Source organism: Candoia aspera, chromosome 1 (genome assembly GCF_035149785.1).
Source record: "Candoia aspera isolate rCanAsp1 chromosome 1, rCanAsp1.hap2, whole genome shotgun sequence".
Lineage (NCBI taxonomy): Eukaryota > Metazoa > Chordata > Lepidosauria > Squamata > Boidae > Candoia > Candoia aspera.
Window position 1 is genome coordinate 331,631,581 of NC_086153.1, and position 19,890 is coordinate 331,651,470.

Consider the following 19,890-nt stretch of genomic DNA (forward strand, 5'->3'; position numbering starts at 1 on the left):
GTGCCTGTCCCCCACCCCCCCAGGGACTTCTCTGCAGCCAGGGGTCTTCAAAAGGTATACGATCTGTATTCCAAAGGGCAGAGTTCAAACTGAAAGCAAACAATTTTCTCAAAGTTCCTTTTCAGAGAGGAATTCAAGCGGTTTCTACTGAGCTCAGGGCCAAAACAAACAAGGGGGCGTATCATTTTCTTCTTTGTTTTGCTGAAGATTGCTGTCGTTCAAGGACACCACCCGGACAGATAATACAAAGGTTTTCCAGGAAATGTGAAGTTGGGCCGTGCTGGGTTTCATAGCAGCGTAACAGACACACTAGATCTGAGGAAAGGATAGCTCGCAGTCCTAAGCTGAAGATGGCCGGTTCCTCCTCCTGGATCTTAATTATTTTCTTGGGCATCTTCTCTGTATCTGGTAAGCTGATTGACCCTCTTTTATTCCTTCCTCTTTGCCCACTGTAGCAAGTTGTGTTTGGTCTATCTTCCTTATCCATGGTTACCTGAACCAACCAATTTTCTGAACCAACAACAAACCACAGGGACTGTTTTGGCAACCACAAGCTAGTCTAAAATGTGGGTGGATGTTTTGTGGTTTAATGTGCCATGTACACATAGCCAGACTTGAATAGCTGAAGTATTCTATTCTTTAAAAATTATGAGTGGGAGCAGGCTGCACTTCCCCAAATAATGAATTTTTAGAGGCTGCACAGATCAGATTTACTAGGGCATCTTCTGCATGTTGCTGGATTGGAAAAAGCAGAGATTTTAAGCAAGGAAGAGATGCTAGGAGATGCAAAGGAAAGTTATGGCAGGCATGAGCTGATTGCGCACCTTGAAAAATGGGGCAGATTTACTTGCATGCAATCACTGGAGGGAAGAAACATTGAAATCACAAATCACATAGGAAGCTAGAAGGAACCCGGGGTGGGGGGGAGTGGGGTAAGGATAACAGCCTGCCCAGTTTCTTTAAAAAAGAAATGGCAAGAGAGCTTTCTAGAACAGTATAACTTGGCTCACTTATCAAACTGTCTGTTGCATTGATTCTTCATCCTGGTCTTTTATGCTATGGAAGGGCTGATACTTCAGAAACCCTTCCCTTCCCATCATTTGATTACCCAGGCTAAAATACAGCTTTTGTTGGCTGTACAAAATGAGCCAAAGTCATGAAGGCATTTATCTAGCAATTCAATAGCCAAGAAGTAAATGGAACCTCCATGGACAGAGGCAGTCTATCTCTAAATAGCAGTTGGTGGTATTTACGGGGCAAAGGCTGATACCAGTCCCATTTACTTTCATGGGGGTGGTGGCCCTTAACATTTTTTTACAAAAATGAAGGCCAGAGTAGATGGGGATGCTAATGGTTCTTTGTCATGCAAGTGGCAGAACTAAGGATTCATTTTTTCCTAGACCTTTGGGAATGTGCTTTTTAAAAACTACTTTTAAGCCTATTTTAAGGACCCACTATTGTTTTCATGCGTGTCCTATTTCAGTGGGGCAGAAAAATTGTTTTTCCACCACTGTGGTGGGAAAGGTCTCCAGGGCCTGCAAAAAAAGCCCACCTCTGCATTAGGCAGATTGATGGGAAAGCGAAGGTGAATTTAGTTCTAATTTGATTGCTTCTTCTTTTTTACTCCAAAAGAGAGACAATTAACTTTTTTTCCCCTCTTTCCTTCCAAAAAAATCCAATTAAGTGCACTCTGACCAGTTGCAGGCCCATTTTGGACCAGCCTAAGGGGCGAAAAAGGGGTGTTTGACCCGATCCTGCAGAATTTTCATGCCCGCCTCTCCCCCAAGTTGGGGGCCGTGGAGATTTTGAACTCCACATTCCATCCCCACCAGTCGTATTTATTTACTTATTATATTTCAAATTTTGTCACCGCCCATCTCACTCAAAAGAGGGACTCTGGGCGGTTTACAATAAAACTAAACATAAATACAGATTAAAATACAATAAAAACAATGTTTCTTAAATATAAATATAAATGTGAAATACAAAATCCAAGATGGAGATATTAAAAGTTCTTAATTTAAATTCATATAAATGATTTAAATGCAGTTCTGTGCATGTTCATGTCTGGCTCTAGGGCAGAAGTAAGGGGGTTCTCTACGATGCCAGTTAACACTCAGCCTTTTCTCCCTCACAGCGAATGGTCCCAGGGGCCGTATCCTGGGGGGAATTGAGAGTACCCCCCATCAGAGGCCCTACATGGCATCTCTGCAGGAGGATGGGACACACCTCTGCGGAGGGTTCCTGATTGCCCCTCAGTGGGTGCTGAGCGCGGCCCATTGTCTGGAGGATACGTAAGTGTGGGGTTTCTGCTCTCTGAGTGATCAGAGGCGGGAAGCCCATTTTCTGCTTGATGAGTCTCTCTTTTTCTCTTGTCAACCAGCCAGGAAAACAACCAGGCCTGCCTCTTCTTATGCCTTAGACCAGCTTGAATTTTCAGAAATGAGCAGGCAGAGGAGACATAACAAACCACACAGACTCACTCCCTTGCCTAAAAGGAGCCAACCGTTTGGTTGCATCTGTTGCCTTAATTATTGGCAAGTGTTTAAGGGGAGAGGAAATCCTGGTCCATAAAAAGCAAAAAAAGAAGCTGCATGTTGGCAGACACGAACATCTCCAAATCCATTATTAGGGTATCTTCCTGGATTTCAAACATGGACACAGTTTCCTCCCCTTCCCACTCCTTCCTTCCTTTCTCAGCATAAGTACGACCTTTGAGTCCTGTTGCAACTCTGTGATGTTTGTTCAACCCAATGTTTCTCAACCTTAGCAACTTTAAAATGTGTGGACTTCAATTCCCGGAATTCCCCAGCCAGCTGGAGAATTCTGGGAATTGAAGTCCACACGTTTTAAAGTTGCCAAGGTTGAGAAACACTGGTTCAACACTTTGAGTCTGCAATCAAATACTGTATTGCGTTAAATTATTTTGTGGCTTGATTTTGGCTTCTTGGGTGAGCCTAGCCATTGTGATTTGTAAACCATCATTTATTGCTTACTGCATTGGATGAATGCAGACAATTGTCAACCAATTGTTTGTTTACATGAAAAGAAAGATAATAGGACATTCATCCTTTTATCTCACTGTGCAGTTTGGTTTTGGTTGAAAAACCACTGTGGTTTGTAACCATGATTTCTCATTTTTGTTTGCTTTGTGGCTATGTTCATACAACATGCTTAACCAGATCAATTAAAAATCTAATAGCTGTATTCTTACAACATGCTTGGCTTGATCAATCTAAGAGTTTTGGAGGGCTTAGGGCAGTGTTTTCCAAACTTGGCAACTTTAAGATGTGTAGACTTCAATTCCCAGAATTCCCCAGCCAGAATGGCTGGCTAGGGAATTCTGGGAGTTGAAGTCCACACATCTTAAAGTTGCCAAGTTTGAAAAACACTGGTTTAGAGGGTTATAGCTCATTTGGCAAGCTTATAATTCAATTTATTGTATAAATACAGAAAATGAGTTAATTCAGTAACTCAACTGAGTTATGCAAACATAGCCACTGTGAATGTAGTTTATTCAGCAAACTTTGTTTAAGCAAGCCATAGTTTAGCCCAAGGTATAAACTCAGCCACCCCCACATGTGTTTTGACTGACTTGTAAGGCCCTTTTGATTGACTTTTAGATCATTAACAAGCTAGATCATATGTTGACATGGAAACCAATTCAAAGGAATGGCATACTTAGTTTGTACTCAGCATACTTTGAGCTCTTGCTTAATTTCATCCATTTATGTTTAATTTTATCCATTTATCTTTAATTTGCTTTTCTTCTTGACCAGCTGTACTTCTGTTGTATTTAGGATCACAAACAATCAAATCTAGACCTCAGCTGAACAGATTCCATTAAGATTTTAACTCTTTATATTTCCATTTCTAATTTGAAACATAAATCAATCTAAAAATGGTGGAGGACAGGATGCCTCTTCTCCAAAGGGTTGTGTGAGAAGGCGGCATGTTCGAGGCCTCTTAAGATAGCTGAGTGTAATGGCAGGCGGGAAAGACCTTGGGAGACAGGGTGAAGAGACGCTGCCTAGGGAACTTGCAAGATTGATGTCAGCCTTACCAGGTAGACCAGACAGGAAACACAAAACCAGATAAGCTAATTCTACTCTACTGTAAAGCTACATTGACGGAATCTTGCAAGTCTGAAAGTACAATCCTCCCGCCATCTCCTTTACAGGCCGAGAAACTAGGCAGGGTCCCTTCTGATCCTCTTGCCCCTCCCACTATCCAGCTGCGGGCTCTGCTGTCTCTTATCTGACGTTCCCTAGGGAGCGCCTCTTCGCTCGTCTCCCAAGATCTTTCCTGCATGCCATTACACCCAGCTATCTTAAGAGGCCTCGAACACTGGGGGACCTGATTGTGCACACTAACGCCAATCTCTGGTGCAGGAAAAATGGGACATTCCAGGTCCTCCTGGGAGCCCATTCTCTCTCAGAATCCGAACCAAACAAGCGTCTGTATGGGGTCCGTCGGCTCATTCCTCACCCAGGGAGCAGCGAAGACACCATTCTCCATGATCTCTTGCTTGTCCAGGTGGGTATTCCAAGGCTTAAATCAATTTTTCCTTGTAAGAAGGTGGGTGCTCTTGCCTTTCCCTCTGCATCTCCTCCCTTGGGGAGACACTGAACTTACTGTCTTCTCTTTCTACTGATAATCTTGTTTCTTGGCTACATTCTACAACTTTCCTGACATCTGATTTTCAGCTGCAACAGAGCAACCTGGCCAACCCATTTTCAGCTTCCACTCCCATGATACTGACCCTACTTCATCTCCAGGCCAGATTTAAATGATCTGTCTCTTTTAAGTCCCACAAAACCAATGTCTTTCCTTCTTAAGCCACCAAAGCAGGGTTTCTCAACCAGGGTTCCGTGGCACCCTAGGGTTCCGCTAGAGGTCACTAGGGGTTCCCTGGGAGATCACGATTTATTTAAAAAATGACTTCAAATTCAGGCAACTTCACATTAAAGAGGTAAATTTCATTCTTTATTTTTAGCTTAAGAACACTGTTAATGCATATATACAGGTCTAACGCATGAGATGAATATAATAATTTTGTAACTTCTGGCTTATATTTAAGCCTGAATGTGCAGGGGTTCCCCGAGGCCTGAAAAATATTTCAAGGGTTCCTCCAAGGTCAGAAGGTTGAGAAAGGCTGCGCCAAAGAGCCACGGTGTGTAAATTTCATTGTGATCCCCCTTTCAGGCAAGTGTCTGAGCTTTATTCCCTCCATCACATAGGAGAGAGGCCTATATCTTAGAAGGTAAGGTAGCTAATGCATCCCAGTGGGTATTCACTAGCCAATCAACACCCTCAAAATTTTCGCACCCACCCACCAGCATGGACAACCTATCTGAATACTACTGGAGAAAACTGTCTTTTTTGCTCTTTGTCTTTTGCAGATTTAACATTAGCGCTTCTGATTCTGGAGAACTGTCTTCTTTCAGTTTTAGGTTCCCTACAACATGACCAGAGGCCTGAGGGAATCTTGAGATCCTCTGATTTGAATGCACTTCCCACATCCCCACTAAAAAATTGCTGCTAAGTTATGCTTTTTAATGGGGTGAAAGGCGAGAATGATCAATGATCAATGATCAGTAGGTGACCACCTATTAAAAATATTATTTGCAGTTGCAATTTAAATAAAACAAGATCCAATCTTGTTTTTCTCCTGGCTCTGTTACCTTTTGGGAGTGTGCCCCCCTTTGTCACTCGAAGACTCTCAGGCAAGATCCTCAGCCCTGAAAGGAGGGTCTTCTTGATTCTGAATTGGGACTGAGGCATTAGGAATCCTCTTTTCATTTTTTAAAATCATGATTTGCACAGATCATTGCGCACTCACACAGGATCGTCCTGGAGAGGTCTTCAAAAAAGTCAAGATGGCAGTCATAACTACAGAACTGATTGTTGTGAGTTGCCTAGACCAGCGTTTCTCAACCTTGTCAACTTTAAGATGTGTGGACTTCAGCTGCCAGAATTCCCCACCCAGCAAAAGAAACATGAGTTTACCCAAGCAGTTACTATTACTACTCTGAATAGACATTGTAGGAGGAGATCTGTGTTAGTCTATGGTTCCCAGTTGGCTGGGGAATTCTGGGAGCTGAAGTTCACAAATCTTAAAGTTGACAAGGTTGAGAAACACTGGCCTAGAATCATAATATGAGGTAGGCAGCCATATAAGTCCTGTAAATGAACAAATAAATAAACTGAACCTCATCCTTTTTTTAACTTGCATCCTGTATGCATTTGCAGGTTTTTAGTTCCCTTTAATTCTACATTTTCCATATACTGCTTTTTATGATTAAAAGCAACTGCAGAAAATGTACTCATACTGATGCGCTCACTTGTTTCTATTATTTTTTCGCTTTTATTGTAATGTATATCATAATACATTGCATTATTTCAATGAAAATTTCAATGCAGTAATATTCATATAATATGATTTTAAATTATTAACATTCTATTATTTAAAAAGCTTGAAGTGTTGGAAATAAAAAGAGTAAAGTAAAAATTCTATCAGTATTAATTGCCATTTAGGATGTCAGTGTTACAAGCATAAGATTATTTAAACTTTTGATCCAAAGTTGAGTATAAGATAAAAAAGAAAGAACCACTGTAATTCACATCAAAGAATTAGTTCTATGATAATAGTTTCAGTCTTGAACTAATTACTTAATATTAACACCTCCATTGTTACTTAATGTGTGTGTTTGTGTGTTGATAAAAGGAAATAAAATATAGATGAAGCAGGTTTAACAAAAGTTAAAATACACTTTCTTTTTCATTTGCAACATTTTGTGCCAGGTTTTTGCAGGGACATGTATGCATACCGCTAAACCAGCATACACAGCGGGGGGTTTGGTGCAAACAAACTTATATCCTGTTTTATCTCCCCACTTCTGGGACCAACACCACATAGCACTGTTCTAATGCTCCCCCGTTCTTCCCATTTGGCATATGCCCTCTTAGCAATCAGGGATAAAAGTGAAATTGATGGTTTACTGTGTGATATCCTGGATGCAGTTTGTTTTCTTCATGTCCGGTTCTCTCAAAATTAGCTTGAAGAGCCAGTGGCCCTTGGCCCACACGTGCAGATCGTGGCTTACCAGACTGCAAACAATGATGTTCCCGAACAAACTCTGTGTGAAGTGGCCGGCTGGGGCATTATCAGCAATACGGGAAAGAAAACGGACAAGCTGCAGTTTGTGCAACTCAGCATCATCGGGCGAGGTCGATGCAACATGAGGAGATTCCATGATGGCAGTGTGACGGAGAACATGATGTGCGCTGAATCCAGGAAGAAAGATTCCTGCAAGGTGCTCACGGCTGGTGGAAGGAGGGGGAGAAGGATAAATGGGAACATCTTTGTAATGCTACTCTGGGGTGAAAACAGAATCTTGAATATTCTAAATCAGTGTTTCTCAAGGTTGGCAACTTTAAGACGTGTGGACTTCAACTCCCAGAATTCCCCAGCCAGCCATGCTGGGAGTTGAAGTCCACACGTCTTAAAGTTGCCAAGCTTGAGACACACTGTTCTGCACTGTTCTAAATATTAAGCCAATTTTGCCCTCCCCCCAAATATGAAATAGTGTAATGAATCTATGTGGGTTGATATAATTTGAATGAAGCCCTTTTTCAGTGTTTTGTTCCCCAAACATATGAAGTGTTTTTGAATAAAAGAAGGGAGAAAGTGAAATTCCCAGCCAGAGTCATAGGGAGTTAACGAAGGCTTCTCAGGTCTCTGAACTGGGCGGCCTCTTCTCACATAAACCACACTCTCCATCCCCCTGCTTTCTTCCCACAGCCCCTCAGAAATAACCTCTCAGCCTCTCAAATAACACCTGCTTATTTGAACTGAGAATGGTTCAGGATAGCCTGCCTTTGAAAAGCCTTCTTGCTGCAAAACGTTTAGCAATCTTAACAAAACTAGCATTGCAAAAGGCAAACTGAGTTAAAAACCAACCAACCAACAGCAGGGAAAAAAGAGAGCCAGTTTGGTCTAGTGGTTAAAGTGCTGGGCTAGAAACCAGGAGTCTGTGAGTTCTAGTCCCGCCTTAGGCATGAAAGCCTGCTGGGTGACCTTGGTCTCTCAGCCCAACCCACCTCACAGGGTTGTTGTTGGGAACACAGGAGGCAGGAGTATTAGGTATGTTTGCTGCCTTGGGTTATATATCTATCAAGGTGAAAGAGGAAAGTGCAAAAGCTGTCTTGCAGCTAAACCTCAAAAAAACCCAGATTATGGCAACCAGCTTGATTGATAACTGGCAAATAGAGGGAGAAAATGTAGAAGCAGTGAAAAACTTTGTATTCCTAGGTGCAAAGATTACTGCAGATGCTGACTGCAGTCAGGAAATCAGAAGACGCTTAATCCTTGGGAGAAGAGCAATGACAAATCTCAATAAAATAGTTAAGAGCAGAGACATCACACTGACAACAAAGGCCCGCATAGTTAAAGCAATGGTGTTCCCCGTAGTAACATATGGCTGCGAGAGCTGGACCATAAGGAAGGCTGAGAGAAGGAAGATCGATGCTTTTGAACTGTGGTGTTGGAGGAAAATTCTGAGAGTGCCTTGGACTGCAAGAAGATCAAACCAGTCCATCCTCCAGGAAATAAAGCCAGACTGCTCACTTGAGGGAATGATATTAAAGGCCAAACTGAAATACTTTGGCCACACAATGAGAAGACAGGACACCCTGGAGAAGATGCTGATGCTAGGGAGAGTGGAAGGCAAAAGGAAGAGGGGCCGACCAAGGGCAAGGTGGATGGATGATATTCTAGAGGTGACGGACTCGTCCCTGGGGGAGCTGGGAGTGTTGACGACCGACAGGAAGCTCTGGCGTGGGCTGGTCCATGAAGTCACGAAGAGTCGGAAGCGACTAAACGAATAAACAACAAACAACATATCTATATGTATAAAAAGGCAGGATAAAAATATATCATAATCATAATCATCCCAAAATAAAGAACTTGTATTGTGGCTTAGCGTGATAGGCAGTCTTCTTATTAACTAGTTTAGTGTGATAAAAAGTAGAAAGTTTGAAGGGAGAGACTGACGTAATTGACAGAGAAACAGAAGGTAAAGAGGGAAAGAGAAAAAATGGACAAACAGGTATATATAAAACAAAATAAAGGAGAAACGCTGGTAGCCTTGTAATAATCATTCTGCCAGTTTGGCCTAGTGGTTAAGGTGCTGGGCTAGAAACCAGGAGACTGAGAGTTCTAGTCCCGCCTTAGGCACGAAGGCTGGCTGGGGGACCTTGGGCCAGTTGCGCTCTCTCAGCCCAACGCACCTCACAGGGTTGTTGTTGTGGGGAAAATAGGAGGAGGAAGGAGTATTAGGTATGTTCCCTGCCTTGAGTGATTTATAAAAATAATAAAGGCAGGATAGAAATTTTAAAAAACATTGGACAACCAAGAATACACACCGCACTATATGTGTTCAAAATATTTTGCAATTTTTTTTTTAACGTCTTTACAACATAGGTCAGGGATGGGAATCGATGGAACCACTCATGGGAGGTAAGATTTGAAGCAAGATGATGATGATGATGATGATGATGATGATGATGATGATGATGATATAAAAAGTGGGATTGACCCTGATTTGTTTCTTAGGGAGATTCTGGTGGACCTATTGTTTGCAATGGCACTGTTGAAGGCATCGTGACCACTGGCTCCACTGTGTGCGGCAACTGGATGAAACCTGGCATTTATACCCGGACCGCTCCCTACGTCTCATGGATCACCAGCACCATGGCCTCCCACAGTTAAGTCGAATGAGAGATTGCCTGGTATCTCTCAGCACCAAGGCTTCAAGATGCAAAAGGGGATGGAGAATTCTCCCAAGAGCTTCAGAAAGGAATTCTCTTCTCATAAGTAATTATAGAATATGGAGCTTTTTTCTTTTTTTTTATCAAGAGGTACCAAAACATCAACCAGCACTGCTCACCAAGGAATGTTGCCAGTTTGTAAAGGAAAAAATAATTAAGTGGAAAGCAAACAGTGTTGCTTTTGTCATTATTTAAGACAGAGAGAGACTGGAACTCCACTCTCCATGACATCCCTCTTCCCAATCCATTATTTGTGTGGTGGCTAAATTAGAACATGGTTATATGTGCTGGATGTACTGGCCTCCAGATTCCGGGTATAATTCCTGATGGCTCCAAGGTGGGCCTGGGCAATGCTGCCCTGAAACTCAAGAATTCCTGCCAGTCAGTGCAAATCATACTAAACTGGGAAGAACATCTGGCCCACCTGGCATGTATCACCTTCCAATGTCCCTGTGTTATTACCAATAGCCAAGAAAGCACATTTTGCTTATCTTTGGATTCTCCCACCTTTTCTTCAGAAGCACTTCATATGTTTGTGGAAGGAAACACCGAAAAAGAAGGCCTTCACTCAAATTTTATCAACCCATGTAGATTCATTACAGTATTTCATGTTTGGGGGGAGGGCAAAATTGACTAAATATTTAGAACAGTGTTTCTCAACTTTGGCGACTTTAAGATGTGTGGACTTTGGGAATTCAGCTAGTTGAAGTCTACACATCTTAAAGTTGCCAAGGTTGAGAAACACTGATTTAGAATATCAACCTTTTTCAGCTGGGGAGGCAGTCTTTTCAAAGGAATTCAGCTCAGATCTGTAGGGTCATGTAGTAATATTGCCAGGATGGAGAAATATTTAGCTTATCTGGATGTTGGGAGCTTGGCACATCCCCATTAACTCCCCTTTTAGCACACACACACACACACACCCGCTTTAAACTGTGTTGCTCAAAAGCATCTAATTTGCTCCTGGATTTTCTCAGAGGTCCAGCATTCAGCCCACCGTGGTCTACCCACCCCATCTTAAGAGAGTCAATAAATAAACATAGCATTGGCCTAAATAAAAGTTAAAGAATTGAGAGATTATGGCTGGGGGGCAGGGGTAGAATTCTTCCTTCTTCATGTTTCCTGTTTTGGGGAGGCTGACAGTGAATATTTCACTGATAAATGCAAGGCACTCTCTATATTCCAGAGCTGGAGTTAATAATTAAGTAGCTCAGAGGATTTCTGTAGGCCTAGGCAAGAGAGGGGGCTAATGCTTAAGAGAAAAGAGAAAGCTTAAAAAAAGATCTAGGCAGGTTTGAGCAGTGGGCTGAAATGAATCAGATGGAATTTAACAGGGAGAGATGTAAGTTGTGAATCTGGGTAGGAAAAATGTAAAATACAAGCCTAGGATGGGCGAGACCTGGCTTGGCAGTAGTACATGTGAAAGGGATCTGGGTTCACCAGAAGATAAATACAAGCAAGGCCGGTTCTAGACCTAGGCAGCCTGGGCAGCCTACTTGGGCGCCCAATTTTAAGGGGCGCCAAAACTGAAAAGACCTCCAAAATATACAACGTGAGTATAAAACCTGATAATCTTTCCTTGTTGCTCTGGAACTTTTTCTCTCTACACCAGTGTTTCTCAACCTTGGCAACTTTAAGATGTGAGGACTTCGACATGGCTGGCTGGGGAATTCTGGGAGTTGAAGTCCATGCATCTTAAAGTTGCCAAGGTTGAGAAACCCTGCTCTAGTTGATCCAGCACTGAGCAGGGGGTTGGACTGGTTGCCTTCTAGGGTCTCTTCCAACTCTGATTCTGATTCATACCCTATGTGAACTCTACTTGCACTCAGGGAGGAATATTGTACTTTACAGGTAGCCAAACGAAAACAAAAAGCATTGATCCAATATCCACTCTGAAGCCACATTTCAAGACTAGACCAACATTTTATCCCATTTTCAGAATTAAGAGAATGCAAAAGCTGGACCATGTCTGGTTTTCTAGCGCAGGCTATTATACTCTGATGGATCATCAAACAGAGATGGGAAGAAAGGGGATTTGTTCACCCACATCTTCCCCCTAATTGCAGACAGCCTGCTTAGCCCCCGACTAGAAATGGTGCAGCTAACTGAATGTGCTTCAAGTCTCTTCTAGCCCAGTTAATTTCTCTCCAAAAAGAATAAAAATGCACTTGTTTTTAAAAGGATTCATGGGTACACATGTGAATCAACACTGTCACAGATAAACTGAACACTGTTCTCCGTCATGGCCGGAACAAGTTTTGATTTGCTCTTAAAATTTTGAAAGAAGTACTTATGTGCATGTATGCTAATGCAGCTTTGTAACAGACTGTTACAACCGCATGGCATCACCGTAGCACATAAACCAACTAAAACTCTTCCAAATGTATTAAGCAACCCAAAAGACCCAATAGCCAACAAAGAAAAAACAGGAGTTATTTACAATATACAATTCAAAGACACCTACGGCCACTATGTAGGACAGACAGGCAGAAGACTAGCAGAGCGCATCCACAAACACCAACTAGCAGTCAGAAGACACGATGAGAACTCCTTCATCTCACAACACATTGGCAGACTCAACCATAGTTTCAACTGGGAAACGGTGAGCATCCTGTTGTTTATTCGTTCAGTTGCTTCCGACTCTTTGTGACTTCATGGACCAGCCCACGCCAGAGCTTCCTGTCCGTCGTCAACACCCCCAGCTCCCCCAGGGACGAGTCCATCACCTCTAGAATATCATCCATCCACCTTGCCCTTGGTCGGCCCCTCTTCCTTTTGCCCTCCACTCTCCCTAGCATCAGCATCTTCTCCAGGGTGTCCTGTCTTCTCATTATGTGGCCAAAGTATTTCGGTTTTGCCTTTAATATCATTCCCTCAAGTGAGCAGTCTGGCTTTATTTCCTGGAGGATGGACTGGTTTGATCTTCTTGCAGTCCAAGGCACTCTTAGAATTTTCCTCCAGCACCACAGCTCCAAAGCATCGATCTTCCTTCTCTCAGCCCTCCTTATGGTCCAGCTCTTGCAGCCATATGTTACTGGGAATACCATTGCTTTAACTATGCAGACCTTTGTTGTCAGTGTGATGTCTCTGCTCTTAACTCTTTTATCGAGATCTGTCATTGCTCTTCTCCCAAGGATTAAGCGTCTTCTGATTTCCTGACTGCAGTCAGCATCTGCAGTAATCTTTGCACCTAGGAATACAAAGACTTTCACTGCTTCTACATTTTCTCCCTGTATTTGCCAGTTATCAATCAAGCTGGTTGCCATAATCTTGGTTTTTTTGAGGTTTAGCTGCAAGCCAGCCTTTGCACTTTCTTCTTTCACCTTCATCATAAGGCTCCTCAGTTCCTCTTCGCTTTCAGCCATCAAAGTGGTATCATCTGCATATCTGAGATTGTTAATGTTTCTTCCAGCGATTTTAACTCCAGCCTTGGATTCCTCAAGCCCAGCATGTTGCATGATGTGTTCTGCGTACAAGTTGAATAGGTAGGGTGAGAGTATACAGCCCTGCCGTACTCCTTTCCCTATCTGAAACCAGTCTGTTGTTCTGTGGTCTGTTCTTACTGTTGCTATTTGGTTGTTATACAGATTCTTCAGGAGGCATTCAAGATGACTTGGTATCCCCATACCACTAAGAACTTGCCACAATTTGTTATGGTCCACACAGTCAAAGGCTTTAGAATAGTCAATAAAACAGAAATAGATGTTTTTCTGAAACTCCCTGGCTTTTTCCATTATCCAGCAGATATTGGCAATTTGGTCCCTAGTTCCTCTGCCTTTTCTAAACCCAGCTTGTACATCTGGCAATTCTCGCTCCATGAACTGCTGAAATCTACCTTGCAGGATCTTGAGCATTACCTTACTGGCATGTGAAATGAGTGCCACTGTTCGATAGTTTGAACATTCTTTAGTGTTTCCTTTTTTTGGTATGGGAATATAAGTTGATAAGGTGAGCATCCTAGAACAAGCCAAATCCAAAAATGCCAGGGAATTCCTGGAAGCCTGGCACTCAAACAAAGCAGCCATCAACAGACACATAGAGGTAAACAACATTTACATACCATTCAAAAGAGACAACAGAAAAGCCAAAAGACCAGTACACTCCCTTGCCAGCAATCAGCACCCAGATATGCAAAAATCAACACTAGGATTAACACCAGATGAACCATCAAACAGCACAATACACCCTAATCAAGGAACTATTAACTCAGGCAATCAACCAAGCAGCAAACAACAGCCCAGTCAAAGAACTCCCAAGGAGAAAACAACACCCCTCCCAACACAAGCAGGGCAAGCCACTGTATATAAACTGAGAGCAAGGCCCACTCCCTCTTTGCACTGAAGATGTTGCCTAGTCTGGCAATGAAAAGTCTGCAAGAAAACAACAAGGCTCAGAGGGCACCAAGGACTCCACAGTTCAATCCTGAGCTGCAAAAATTCGCTTCGAAAGTAAGATGGGCGGCTATATAAATTGAGTAAATAAATAAATAAATGTCAAGCAGGTAAGAGTAGGAGAAGGCGAGCTTTGGAATATTGGCTATAGAGCAAGAAAGATCAGGTTCACATTCTTCCCGGTGAAGATAAAACACACAGCCTCTTGCATTCCCTGGGACAGGCATATGGAAATACAGCCCAGCTTGGCAGACAAGGTTTTCTAGAGGCAAGCAGTGACTTCTATTGTCCACTAGAGGACACCTAAGTATTCTGGAATCCAAAAATCTTTCCCTCCTGCATAGATACAGCCTGAAAAGGAAATCTTAAAAAATGTAGAAGAGGCTTCTTTCCTTTAAAAACAGGGACAAACTTAAACCTGTGTAATTGGGTGCTAATACAGTACACTAAACTGCAAATCTAGAGAAAGTCAAGTTAAACAATTTAGTTCAACCATGGTTTGGCTTACAACGGAGTTCAATCAATGACCAGAGATGTCTCAATTATGCAACGGCTCGATCCCAGGTTGGGTGCTGGCCTTGGTTTCCAAATGGAAAACCACACATCTTAAATTTGTTTAGCTTGCATTTAGATCTGAACTTAAGGTTCCAAGCAAATACACAAACTGGAATTAACTATCATTAAAATGCAGTGTTTTCCAAATTTTACAATGCATGAACATGAAAAAGGAACTTGTTAGGAAAGAATCTATGTAAAATGCACATTTTAAAAAATATATACAATGAAAAATTGTCTCTTTCACCATTCTGGTATTTTCCCCCTTTCCATGCTTGTTCTATTGGATGGGAGGGAGGGAAGAAGGAAGGGTGTGTGTGTGTGTGTGTGTGTGTGTGTGTGTGTGTGTGTGTGTGTGTGTGTGAGAGAGAGAGAGAGAGAGAGAGAGAGAGAGAGAGAGAGAGAGAGAGAGAATGGTTTGTGTGAGTGAAATAGAATGGTTGGTAAATATGCAGGTGAGTTACTATTTTTATGAAGTAGTTACTTTATTTTACAGGACATTAATTCAATTCACTTTTTAATCTGGACTTAACACTTTTTTTAGTGTTACTTCTGGCAGGTTTTGTCTGGGTATGTGTGTATTGATTGTGCTCCATCAAGTTGTTTTCGACTCTCCGTGACCACATAGATTGATTTTCTCCATGACGACCTATCCCCAACCTGGTCTTTCAGGCCTCCCAACAGTGCCCCCATCACCTCAGTAACTGGGTCCATCCATCTTGCTTCTGGTCGTCCTCTTCTCTTTCCTTCTACCTTCCCCAGCATTAGAGCCTCCTCCAGAGAGCTGGGTCTTTGCATGAGGGCCAATTTGGTGGTTAAGCCACCAGGCCAGAAACCAGGAGACCATGAGTTGTAGTCCTGCCTCAGGCATGAAGCCAGCTGGTGACCTTGGGCCAGTCCTCTCTCTCAGCCTCAGGAGGAGGCAATGGCAAACCACTTCCGAAATCTTGCCAAGGAAACTGCAGGGACCAGGAGGCACGCGCAAGCACACACACACACACACACACACACAACGAACAACCAAGCTCAGAGAGCACCAAGGACTCCACACACAGATCTTCCCATAATGTGTTCGAAGTATGATAATTGGAGCCTCATCACTTGTATTTCTGATGAGCTGTTTTGTTCGATGAACCATTTGTTTGTTTTCTTGGCCATCCATGGTATTCTCAGGAGTCTTCTCCAACACCAAAGTTCAAAAGCATCAATACTTTTCCTATCCTGCTTCTTCAAAGTCCAATTATCACTTCTATGAAGTGTCACAGGGAGCACCATGGCTTGCATGATTCTGATCTTTGTCGGTATAGACACATCACAGCATCTGAATATTTTTTCCAAGATCTTCATTGCTACCCTACCAAGTGCTATTCTGCAGCGTATTTCTTGAATGCTGGTTCCTTTACAGTTGAGTGTGGGTGCATGTGCATACACACATACACACATACACATAAGCAGACATGAGGTCCTTTCCACTCTTTTCCTCAGGAAGGGGAAATTTCAGCAGCAGTCTACAGCCTTACCTTAACAAGGTGGGGAAGCTGCCTTTCCACAGGATTTTAAAAAAATTTCCTGTCTCTTTGTAAGCCATCTTAGATTCAGGATTACTGTTTATTTATCTTATGTGAATGGCTACTACTAAAAGCACATTTTAAAAAATGTTAATTTCAAGTGATGGGAATTGAAAAACTTCCCCTATAACTCAGAATACAACAGAGCTGGAGAACTATTGATGAAGAAAACATTCAGGAATGATCCACGTTTTTAATGATGGATTTCAAATCCCTCAAACATCAAGGGACTGTATGCTTTCTCTTCTTAACAGTTCTGAGAATTGTACCTGGTATCCTAAGGAGGGTCAACATAACCTGTCTTCCTCCACTGAAGCCCTTCAGCAGGCTTGGACTATACTTCCCATCATCCCAACCATCAGAGTTGATGATTCCGTTGGTTGAAGAGGATGAGAAGAAATTTAACATTTCTGGAGGATATAAAGAAATGTGAAGCCTGTGCAAGAAGTATTCCCCTCCCAATAATTTACATTTAAACTAGGATGTACGTACATGTATCCAACAGAATACTCAAGTTACAATGTAAACGCAGGCAGTTGCAGTTTTTAAATACATAATATTCCCTTTGGGCATCTGCTTTCTCCTTGGGGTGGAATGTGATTCCTAGTAACCACATGGCGCTGCTGTTCTCGTAGTTTTCTTGACATCAGGACAAAATTCCTGCTTCATTTGGCACTGTTTTGCCAATTCCCCAATCTAGCTTGCTGCTGTGGGATATCCTTGTGGTCTCCCATCCTAGCACTAACTAGGCCCCACCCTGCTTAGCTCCCAAGCCCAGACAAGAACAACCAGGGGCTGCCCTTTGCTGAAGCCTACCTCTGGGTAAAGGTAAGTTGTCCATCATGCTGAGTTTGACAACCTCATGCTGGCTGGGGAATTCTGGGAGTTGACATCCACACAACTTGAAGTTGCCAAGGCTGAGAAATACTGGTCTAGTCTGTAGCAGATGCTTCCTTTCAGGCCAATACGTGCCTCAAAAGCAAGCTGAAGAAATAACCTTCCCTCCTGAGATGAGGGGAGTCCAGAGTTTTATAATTCTCTGTGCTTGGGATGAGTAACAATGAAGGGCCTTGTTCTCTACTGAAGGACAGTAATTGCCATGAACGTTTACAGACAAAATAGCCCTCCAGTGAATTCCTGGAATTATTACATGATTGATTTTTTTAACCAACAGCAGGAACATCCCTATTCATGAGCAGAAATAACTCTCGGAGTTGGGTCTGCGAAATGGGAAATCAAAATTACTTTGGGGGAAGGCGGACAGCTGCTTCTCTAGAAGTAATTAATTCTGAAAGGCAGCGTATTGTGCGGCGGTTCTGCTGCCTTGATTTATAATAATCAATTTAATTTCAATTACTGAACCCCTTCTTCCCATCACTCTCAAGAAGGTGGATGGTACATTCCATTCTGATAGATGCTACTGGACATTTCCTGGCAACTCCACTGAGTGCCAGGTTCTGGATAGCTCTTATTGCTAAGGCACTGCATTTATTTATTTTTAATCCATTCAATTGTGTCTGATTCTCAGAGACTGCCTGGACCAGTCCCTGCAGTTTTCTTGGCAAGATTTTTCAGAGGTGGTTTGCCATTGCCTGCTTCCTAGGGGTGAGAGAGAGTGACTGGCCCAAGGTCACCCAGCTGGCTTTGTGCCTAAGGCAGGACTAGAACTCACAGTCTCCCGGTTTCTAGCCTGGTGCCTTAACCACTAAACCAAACTGGCTCAAGGTGCTGTGTATAATCATCTAAAGTGCGAGGGCTGTGAGTTCAATTCCAAGTAAAAGGTTGGAACCCCATAGAACAATGCTCCCCAATAGGGGCAATTTCCAGGTGTGTAATTGAGTCGTCTGAAATTAGCGTTTCTCAAACTTGGCAACTTTAAGATGTGTGGACTTCACACTCCCAGAATTCTCATCAACGGTCATGCTGGCTGGGGAATTCTGGGGGCTGAAGTCCATACATCTTAAAGTTGCCAAGTTTGAGAAACACCGGTTTCAAACATCTCAACTACACACCCAGCAACCCCAGCCAACTGCAATCACTGGTGAGGAATGATGGGAATTGTAGTTGAGCAATATCAGGAGAGCTGTGGGCTCCCCATACCTGAGTTAAGTGTAGATACTGAGGAAGACTGAGGTAGGTTGAGGAACACAACCATGGGGAAAGAAGGTAACACAAAATGCCAGTGCTGTGTGGCACAGCAGATCTTGTGTTGAAGATCTTAGGTTCAACTCTCCACTCAAATCGACCTACCTGTGAGAAAAAATGGGAGGGGGGCACTTGTGAGTGGGAAGGGGAATATATGCAGATATAGAGACATGCATCAACTTATGCATCACACTAAGTCATGGTTTTGCTTATTTGTGAAACCTCAGCGGGCGGATTCAGATAAAATATTTAACCAAGACTAAACAATCACATTATGGCTGATGGCATTAGTATAAAACACATTTACACTTTGGCTGAGCATGGGGACTAGGAACTTGGAGGAAAAAGCTGGGTTTTAATTTTGATGGAAGAAAAGGGGTGCTCTACAGTTGGCATGAGTTCCAGGCATAAACATAAAGGGCATGAACTTTACCTAATCCTAGATTCACATTTGAGATTTCCATTTCATGAAAGTTTACAGATTTCTACTGATGCCTATTTTAATTTTTTGCTCAGAATGCTAGTTATCGATAATTTGAAGAAAAAACAATGCTCTTTCCTTGCCATGAATACTAATTAAATCTTGGAATGGTTCTAACAAACACATTCCGGTTTTTTTCCTTTTAATTATCAAACTATCTGATAAATGCAGTCCAGTCCTGAGGAACAGTGGCTTTGAAGTACATTTAGGCTGACAGAGATTTTGCACACGATCAGTGAAAAGAGATGATGAGTTTGCTGAAAACACTGACTCACAAATGTGCCAACCACATTTTAGCTTAGTGTTCTATACAAATCCAGCCTGTGGGATTAATTTATAGTTCATAGTGTATCGAAAACATTAAAAAATTGAATGAATTATGTGAACCATGGTTAGATGGATAAGAATGTTCTAAAAATACAGCCAAATTGAGAAACTGAAGAGAAAGAATTACAAGTACCGTAGATGTGAGGTGGAATGAATTAATTGGACATCAAGAAACAAATAAGCCCTTACAGGTAGTCCTTGATTTTTGACCATTCGTTTAGTGACCATTTGAAGTTATGACGGCACTGAAAAAAGTGACTTACAACTGGTCCTCACACTTACGGCCTTGCACTTACACTGCTGTCATGTGATCAAAATTCAGGCGCTTGGCAACTGGCATGTATTTATGATGGTTGTTGCATCCCAGAGTCACATGATTGCCAGTAACCACCCAGAGTTGCTCTTTGAGTGAGATGGGTGGTGACTAAATTCGAAATATAAATAAATAAATGAATTTGCAACCTTCTCAGCTGGCTTCTTACAAGCAAAGTTAATCGGGGAAGCCAGATTTGCTTAATGACTATGTGATTCACTTAACGACCATGGTGACTCACTTAATGACTACCTCGCTTAGCAACGGAAGTCCCAGTCC

General features: G+C 42.4%; 1 protein-coding gene across 1 annotated transcript; it reads left to right on the plus strand.

Annotated features, from left to right (window-relative positions):
- The first annotated feature begins 255 nt into the window (after positions 1-255).
- On the plus strand, positions 256-10,001 carry CFD (complement factor D). The gene is made up of 5 exons (XM_063290711.1): positions 256-408; positions 2,138-2,294; positions 4,392-4,536; positions 7,059-7,316; positions 9,617-10,001. The coding sequence occupies exons 1-5, from the start codon at positions 351-353 to the stop codon at positions 9,770-9,772; spliced, it is 774 nt and encodes a 257-aa protein (XP_063146781.1). The 5' UTR covers positions 256-350; the 3' UTR covers positions 9,773-10,001.
- The last annotated feature ends 9,889 nt before the right edge of the window (positions 10,002-19,890 follow it).